Source organism: Portunus trituberculatus, chromosome 28, assembly GCF_017591435.1.
Source record: "Portunus trituberculatus isolate SZX2019 chromosome 28, ASM1759143v1, whole genome shotgun sequence".
Classification (NCBI taxonomy): Eukaryota; Metazoa; Arthropoda; class Malacostraca; order Decapoda; family Portunidae; genus Portunus; species Portunus trituberculatus.
This window is the reverse complement of record NC_059282.1, coordinates 3336632-3344769: the sequence shown is the minus strand read 5'-3', so window position 1 is coordinate 3344769 and position 8138 is coordinate 3336632. Positions and strand designations below refer to the sequence as shown.

Below are 8138 nucleotides of genomic sequence, written 5' to 3'. Positions count from 1 at the left end.
GATAATAAAAGGCATAAATTTGCTTTATCTTTAGTTATATTTCATGATATTTCTGCGATTATTTAAGTGAAAGTTATTTGAATATATCTTTTCTTCCTCAAGTCTTCAAAAGATTTAATTTCCGAATGAAAGAAAATAACTTACATTTCCTTCCTCCGTAGTATGAGAAGAGATTTCTTCATTCTTTTGGGGCGACAAATTCAAATTAACTTTCCCTTCGACGCTGTTTATGCAAGAATGTTAGCACTGGAATCTAATATGCCAGTATCTTTAATCAGGTCAGCAGCTGGTCACTTGAATTTCACCCATGTATTCAGTTTTCCTCCCCAAGCTACGAGTTTTTTTTTTTTCAAGGGGTTTTATTTGATATGATATTAATGTGTTACTATGAGACGACGTTTATATCATTATAAAAGATTCACGTTCTCATTCTGATTAATTGCTAAACTCTACCATTCCAAGAACCAATCCGTCATCACATTCCAATATTAGTTCACTCTTCAAGTTTGTGATAGTCATAATGTCAGCACGTATGTGTTTCCTCTTTTTATATTAAGAATTGTGGAAAAAGAAGAAAAATTCCACGAAAAAGATTAATCACAGGAAAACAAAATCATCACACACACACACACACACACACACACACACACACACACACACACACACACACACACACACACACACACCCCACGTAGTATAGTGGTTAGTACGCTCGACTCAAAATCGAGAGGCCCGGGTTCGAGTCCCGGTAAGTGGCGAGGCAAATGGGCAAGCCTCTTAATGTGTGGCGCCTATTCACCTAGGGTACGGGATGTAACTCGAGGGGTTGTGGCCTCGCTTTCCCGGTGTGTGTTGTGTTTTGATGTGGTCTCAGTCCTACCCGAAGATCGGTCTATGAGCTCTGAGCTCGCTCCGTAATGGGGAAGACTGGCTGGGTGACCAGCAGGCGACCAAGGAGGTGAATTACACACACACACACACACACACACACGAACAGGCACATGCACTTACACATGCACACTCTCTCTCTCTCACACACACACACGCAAACACACACACACACACCGTCTAGTGTAGTGGTTAGCACGCTCGACTCACAATCGAGAGGGCCGAGATCGAGTCCCGGTAAGCGGCAAGGCAAATGGGCGCGGCTCTTTATGTGTGGCCCCTGTTCACCTAGCAGTAAATAGGTTCGGGATGTAACTCGAATGGTTGTGTCCTCGCTATCCCGGTGTGTGGAGTGTGTGATGTGGTCTCAGTCCTACCCGAAGATCGGTCTATGAGCTCTGAGCTCGCTCCGTAATGGGGAAGACTGGCTGGGTGACCAACAGGCAACCGAGGTGAATAAGACACATATGAACAGGCACATGCACACACACATACGCATGCACACACACACACACACACACACACACACACACACACACACACACACACACACACACACACACACACACACACACACACACACACACACGCACAAGAAAATAATTTCCGTGCACACACATTACTATTTCATGTGTAAAGAAGTTAATCCTCCTCATGACCTCCTTAACCGTCATCACAACGTGTTATATTTAAGGTTGCACGCGATGAAAATTCCTTTGCTAAAATACCATTCTTTTCAATGAGGTTTGTGTGAGGGAGGGAGGCGGTGGGGTATGAGAATATGGTTAACTGATTAAATGTTTTCTCTCTCTCTCTCTCTCTCTCTCTCTCTCTCTCTCTCTCTCTCTCTCTCTCTCTCTCTCTCTCTCTCTCTCTCTCTCTCTCTCTCTCTCTCTCTCTCTCTCTCTCTCTCTCTCTCTCTGCCTGCAAAACATTCAAATATCTGAGGTAATTAAGATTAGAGAGGAGGGACATTGAATAATTTCCTTATCTTTGATTATATTATTTGTTGCAATTCTGTCATCTCATTAATGATCTATGTACATTTTATCACTAAGTACAGAAATAAGTAAGTTGGAGATTCTTTTTATTTATTTACTGAAGAAAATCCCCAAAAAAACTGCTGGATGCAAATTAATATGCCATGTATGCAGTTATAAATGTGGGATATGAAAAAGATCGGCGATGCGAGGGTGTGGTCCCCCACACCTGGTCGACATGAAGATCGCGGTGAGTGCACATACGTAGTTGCCTTCAGCAGCAAGTCTGCTTGTTGACGCTTGTCACCCTGTTGTTGTGCTGTGACGCAGGTTGTGAGAATATAAAGACCTTTTGCTTGTTGGTCTGTTATGTGAGGGTGACAGGGATGGGGCTCGGCTGTGTGTCCCGAGAGTTGGTGAGTATATGTATATAGTGTCTGATGAAGACTGATGTTTCCCTTTTCCTGACAGGCTGTAGCAACCGTTATTGCGGGCTTTTGCCTCCTAGCAGTGAGCGGAGAGCCCGAGCCTGAGGCTGCTGCCGGTTTCGTGAGACGGTACCAGCCCGTCATTGTGCATAGCGGCTACTACGGTCATCATAACCGCTACGGGAGGAGCGCAGAGCCCGAGCCCGAGGCTGACGCCGAGCCTGGCTACGGATATTCCAGCTATGGCTACTCTGTAAGGCACCCCTACTACCCTTCCTATGGTCTCCGCCACAAGAGGAGCGCAGAGCCCGAGGCTGACGCCGATCCTGGCTACGGATATTCCAACTATGGCTACTCTGCAAGGCGCCCTTACTACTCTTCCTATGGTCTCCGCCACAAGAGGAGCGCAGAGCCCGAGGCTGACGCCGAGCCTGGCTACGGATATTCCAGCTATGGCTACTCTGTAAGGCGCCCTTACTACTCTTCCTATGGTCTCCGCCACCTTAATCCACTACGCAATTAAAATTGCGCAGATAGTTTTTTAAAGTCTGCCAATGTCAAATTTTTAAAAATTACACATTTGTGTCTCACTGATTTCACAGTTTTACCCATTCCTCGAACACAAAACTTGCCCGCAACTTAGTAACTGTTTTCTTTGTTCCAGAGTGATAGATTTGATGCAAACGTGATGCAGGCAAATGTGTAAATCTGTGTTTCGATGATAGGACTGTATGCGAGTCTTCATTCCTCTTCTGGCTTAGATATGAGCTCATGGTGTGTCCTGCCATGAGAATGCCAGTGTCACTGATCGCTGATTCTGATCCTATAGATGTCTGAGAGCTCACTTGAGTATTGCATTTGAATCATGTTTATCAATAGTTTCAAGTCTCTTGCATATTCTGACTGTCAATGTCATTGCATATTAAGATAAAGCAGGTAGCATCCGAAGCTGCGACTACCCTTCTTGTTACTTTGGATCATTTCGTATGTCGACTGAACCTATACAAATTGTTGATATTCATGATTCGATGCGTTTAATTATTGTGTATGACAGCTTGCCTCACTCTCTAATTCCTGTTTTCTCTACGCTAATGTTAATGCTTCCCTCCCTTATTTTATGAAGTCATTCCATAATGAAATGTCTTTTTTTTGTATGTTTTGCCATTGTGTCTATGACAGGAGGCAAATGAATGTGTCATATATGCAGACAGTGACATAGAAAATGAAAAAGATCGGCGATGCGAGGGTGTAGGTGTGTTGTAGCAAATGATAACACGAGTTAGTAATGCGGAAAACCCCACCAGCCTAAGGAAAGAGAAAACCGCCTCCTGGCCTTGGCGCCCCCCCCCCCCCCCCCCCCCCCCCCCCCCCCCCCCCCCCCCCCCCCCCCCCCCCCCCCCCCCCCCCCCCCCCCCCCCCCCCCCCCCCCCCCCCCCCCCCCCCCCCCCCCCCCCCCCCCCCCCCCCCCCCCCCCCCCCCCCCCCCCCCCCCCCCCCCCCCCCCCCCCCCCCCCCCCCCCCCCCCCCCCCCCCCCCCCCCCCCCCCCCCCCCCCCCCCCCCCCCCCCCCCCCCCCCCCCCCCCCCCCCCCCCCCCCCCCCCCCCCCCCCCCCCCCCCCCCCCCCCCCCCCCCCCCCCCCCCCCCCCCCCCCCCCCCCCCCCCCCCCCCCCCCCCCCCCCCCCCCCCCCCCCCCCCCCCCCCCCCCCCCCCCCCCCCCCCCCCCCCCCCCCCCCCCCCCCCCCCCCCCCCCCCCCCCCCCCCCCCCCCCCCCCCCCCCCCCCCCCCCCCCCCCCCCCCCCCCCCCCCCCCCCCCCCCCCCCCCCCCCCCCCCCCCCCCCCCCCCCCCCCCCCCCCCCCCCCCCCCCCCCCCCCCCCCCCCCCCCCCCCCCCCCCCCCCCCCCCCCCCCCCCCCCCCCCCCCCCCCCCCCCCCCCCCCCCCCCCCCCCCCCCCCCCCCCCCCCCCCCCCCCCCCCCCCCCCCCCCCCCCCCCCCCCCCCCCCCCCCCCCCCCCCCCCCCCCCCCCCCCCCCCCCCCCCCCCCCCCCCCCCCCCCCCCCCCCCCCCCCCCCCCCCCCCCCCCCCCCCCCCCCCCCCCCCCCCCCCCCCCCCCCCCCCCCCCCCCCCCCCCCCCCCCCCCCCCCCCCCCCCCCCCCCCCCCCCCCCCCCCCCCCCCCCCCCCCCCCCCCCCCCCCCCCCCCCCCCCCCCCCCCCCCCCCCCCCCCCCCCCCCCCCCCCCCCCCCCCCCCCCCCCCCCCCCCCCCCCCCCCCCCCCCCCCCCCCCCCCCCCCCCCCCCCCCCCCCCCCCCCCCCCCCCCCCCCCCCCCCCCCCCCCCCCCCCCCCCCCCCCCCCCCCCCCCCCCCCCCCCCCCCCCCCCCCCCCCCCCCCCCCCCCCCCCCCCCCCCCCCCCCCCCCCCCCCCCCCCCCCCCCCCCCCCCCCCCCCCCCCCCCCCCCCCCCCCCCCCCCCCCCCCCCCCCCCCCCCCCCCCCCCCCCCCCCCCCCCCCCCCCCCCCCCCCCCCCCCCCCCCCCCCCCCCCCCCCCCCCCCCCCCCCCCCCCCCCCCCCCCCCCCCCCCCCCCCCCCCCCCCCCCCCCCCCCCCCCCCCCCCCCCCCCCCCCCCCCCCCCCCCCCCCCCCCCCCCCCCCCCCCCCCCCCCCCCCCCCCCCCCCCCCCCCCCCCCCCCCCCCCCCCCCCCCCCCCCCCCCCCCCCCCCCCCCCCCCCCCCCCCCCCCCCCCCCCCCCCCCCCCCCCCCCCCCCCCCCCCCCCCCCCCCCCCCCCCCCCCCCCCCCCCCCCCCCCCCCCCCCCCCCCCCCCCCCCCCCCCCCCCCCCCCCCCCCCCCCCCCCCCCCCCCCCCCCCCCCCCCCCCCCCCCCCCCCCCCCCCCCCCCCCCCCCCCCCCCCCCCCCCCCCCCCCCCCCCCCCCCCCCCCCCCCCCCCCCCCCCCCCCCCCCCCCCCCCCCCCCCCCCCCCCCCCCCCCCCCCCCCCCCCCCCCCCCCCCCCCCCCCCCCCCCCCCCCCCCCCCCCCCCCCCCCCCCCCCCCCCCCCCCCCCCCCCCCCCCCCCCCCCCCCCCCCCCCCCCCCCCCCCCCCCCCCCCCCCCCCCCCCCCCCCCCCCCCCCCCCCCCCCCCCCCCCCCCCCCCCCCCCCCCCCCCCCCCCCCCCCCCCCCCCCCCCCCCCCCCCCCCCCCCCCCCCCCCCCCCCCCCCCCCCCCCCCCCCCCCCCCCCCCCCCCCCCCCCCCCCCCCCCCCCCCCCCCCCCCCCCCCCCCCCCCCCCCCCCCCCCCCCCCCCCCCCCCCCCCCCCCCCCCCCCCCCCCCCCCCCCCCCCCCCCCCCCCCCCCCCCCCCCCCCCCCCCCCCCCCCCCCCCCCCCCCCCCCCCCCCCCCCCCCCCCCCCCCCCCCCCCCCCCCCCCCCCCCCCCCCCCCCCCCCCCCCCCCCCCCCCCCCCCCCCCCCCCCCCCCCCCCCCCCCCCCCCCCCCCCCCCCCCCCCCCCCCCCCCCCCCCCCCCCCCCCCCCCCCCCCCCCCCCCCCCCCCCCCCCCCCGGGGGGGGGGGGGGGGGGGGGGGGGGGGGGGGGGGGGGGGGGGGGGGGGGGGGGGGGGGGGGGGGGGGGGGGGGGGGGGGGGGGGGGGGGGGGGGGGGGGGGGGGGGGGGGGGGGGGGGGGGGGGGGGGGGGGGGGGGGGGGGGGGGGGGGGGGGGGGGGGGGGGGGGGGGGGGGGGGGGGGGGGGGGGGGGGGGGGGGGGGGGGGGGGGGGGGGGGGGGGGGGGGGGGGGGGGGGGGGGGGGGGGGGGGGGGGGGGGGGGGGGGGGGGGGGGGGGGGGGGGGGGGGGGGGGGGAGCGCGCTCACCACCTTAATCCACTACGCAATTAAAATTGCGCAGATAGTTTTTTAAAGTCTGCCAATGTCAAATTTTTAAAAATTACACATTTGTGTCTCACTGATTTCACAGTTTTACCCATTCCTCGAACACAAAACTTGCCCGCAACTTAGTAACTGTTTTCTTTGTTCCAGAGTGATAGATTTGATGCAAACGTGATGCAGGCAAATGTGTAAATCTGTGTTTCGATGATAGGACTGTATGCGAGTCTTCATTCCTCTTCTGGCTTAGATATGAGCTCATGGTGTGTCCTGCCATGAGAATGCCAGTGTCACTGATCGCTGATTCTGATCCTATAGATGTCTGAGAGCTCACTTGAGTATTGCATTTGAATCATGTTTATCAATAGTTTCAAGTCTCTTGCATATTCTGACTGTCAATGTCATTGCATATTAAGATAAAGCAGGTAGCATCCGAAGCTGCGACTACCCTTCTTGTTACTTTGGATCATTTCGTATGTCGACTGAACCTATACAAATTGTTGATATTCATGATTCGATGCGTTTAATTATTGTGTATGACAGCTTGCCTCACTCTCTAATTCCTGTTTTCTCTACGCTAATGTTAATGCTTCCCTCCCTTATTTTATGAAGTCATTCCATAATGAAATGTCTTTTTTTTGTATGTTTTGCCATTGTGTCTATGACAGGAGGCAAATGAATGTGTCATATATGCAGACAGTGACATAGAAAATGAAAAAGATCGGCGATGCGAGGGTGTAGGTGTGTTGTAGCAAATGATAACACGAGTTAGTAATGCGGAAAACCCCACCAGCCTAAGGAAAGAGAAAACCGCCTCCTGGCCTTGGCGATGCGCAGCGCGGTATATAAGGGAGTGCGGCGGCAGCGCAGGGCACAGTCGAAGCTGGTCCCCCACACCTGGTCGACATGAAGATCGCGGTGAGTGCACATACCTAGCTGCCTTCAGCAACAAGTCTGCTTGTTGACGCTTATCACCCTGTTGTTGTGCTGTGACGCAGGTTGTGAGAATATAAAGACCTTTGCTTGTTGGTCTGTTATGTGAGGGTGACAGGGATGAGGCTCGGCTGTCTGTCCCGAGAGTTGGTGAGTATATATAGTGTTTGATGAAGACTGATGTTTCCCTTTTCCTGACAGGCTGTAGCAACCGTTATTGCGGGCTTTTGCCTCCTAGCAGTGAGCGGAGAGCCCGAGCCTGAGGCTGCTGCCGGTTTCGTGAGACGGTACCAGCCCGTCATCGTGCATAGCGGCTACTACGGTCATCATAACCGCTACGGGAGGAGCGCAGAGCCCGAGCCCGAGGCTGACGCCGAGCCTGGCTACGGATATTCCAGCTATGGCCACTCTGTAAGGCAACCCTACTACCCTTCCTATGGTCTCCGCCACAAGAGAAGCGCAGAGCCCGAGCCCGAGGCTGACGCCGAGCCTGGCTACGGATATTCCAACTATGGCTACTCTGTAAGGCGTCCTTACTACCATTCCTATGGTCTCCGCCACAAGAGGAGCGCAGAGCCCGAGGCTGACGCCGAGCCTGGCTACGGATATTCCAACTATGGCTACTCTGTAAGGCGTCCTTACTACCATTCCTATGGTCTCCGCCACAAGAGGAGCGCAGAGCCCGAGGCTGACGCCGAGCCTGGCTACGGATATTCCAGCTATGGCTACTCTGTAAGGCGCCCTTACTACTCTTCCTATGGTCTCCGCCACAAGAGGAGCGCAGAGCCCGAGGCTGACGCCGAGCCTGGCTACGGATATTCCAACTATGGCTACTCTGTAAGGCGCCCTTACTACCATTCATATGGTCTCCGCCACAAGAGGAGCGCAGAGCCCGAGGCTGACGCCGAGCCTGGCTTCGCTCATGGCAGTTCTTCAAGCTACTACACCCCTACTTACTACTCTCACGGCTATGGAAGATACGGTCATTAAGGCGTTGTCGACTGTCCAAAAATGTAAACAAATACGTCAAATAAAAAAAACCGCTCCTCCA

At 62.5% G+C, this 8138-nt stretch overlaps 1 protein-coding gene and 1 non-coding gene across 4 annotated transcripts; both read left to right on the top strand.

Moving 5' to 3' along the window:
* The first annotated feature begins 685 nt into the window (after positions 1 to 685).
* On the top strand, positions 686 to 759 carry Trnal-caa. Its single transcript has one exon. It is a non-coding gene; the product is annotated as a tRNA-Leu (tRNA).
* A 1308-nt stretch (positions 760 to 2067) lies between these two features.
* Positions 2068 to 8138, top strand: LOC123510126 (RNA-binding motif protein, Y chromosome, family 1 member F/J-like). Of its 3 annotated transcripts, none has more exons than XM_045264958.1 (3): positions 2068 to 2118; positions 2340 to 2554; positions 7720 to 8138. In XM_045264958.1, exons 1-3 carry the CDS (start codon positions 2074 to 2076, stop codon positions 8075 to 8077), a joined length of 618 nt encoding a protein of 205 aa, XP_045120893.1. In that variant the 5' UTR covers positions 2068 to 2073; the 3' UTR covers positions 8078 to 8138. The 3 variants fall into 3 exon arrangements, with proteins under 3 accessions (XP_045120893.1, XP_045120892.1, XP_045120891.1); XM_045264957.1 differs by lacking the exons at positions 2068 to 2118; positions 2340 to 2554 and adding exons at positions 6929 to 7072; positions 7289 to 7564 and having other exon boundaries at positions 7670 to 8138; XM_045264956.1 differs by lacking the exons at positions 2068 to 2118; positions 2340 to 2554 and adding an exon at positions 6929 to 7072 and having other exon boundaries at positions 7289 to 8138.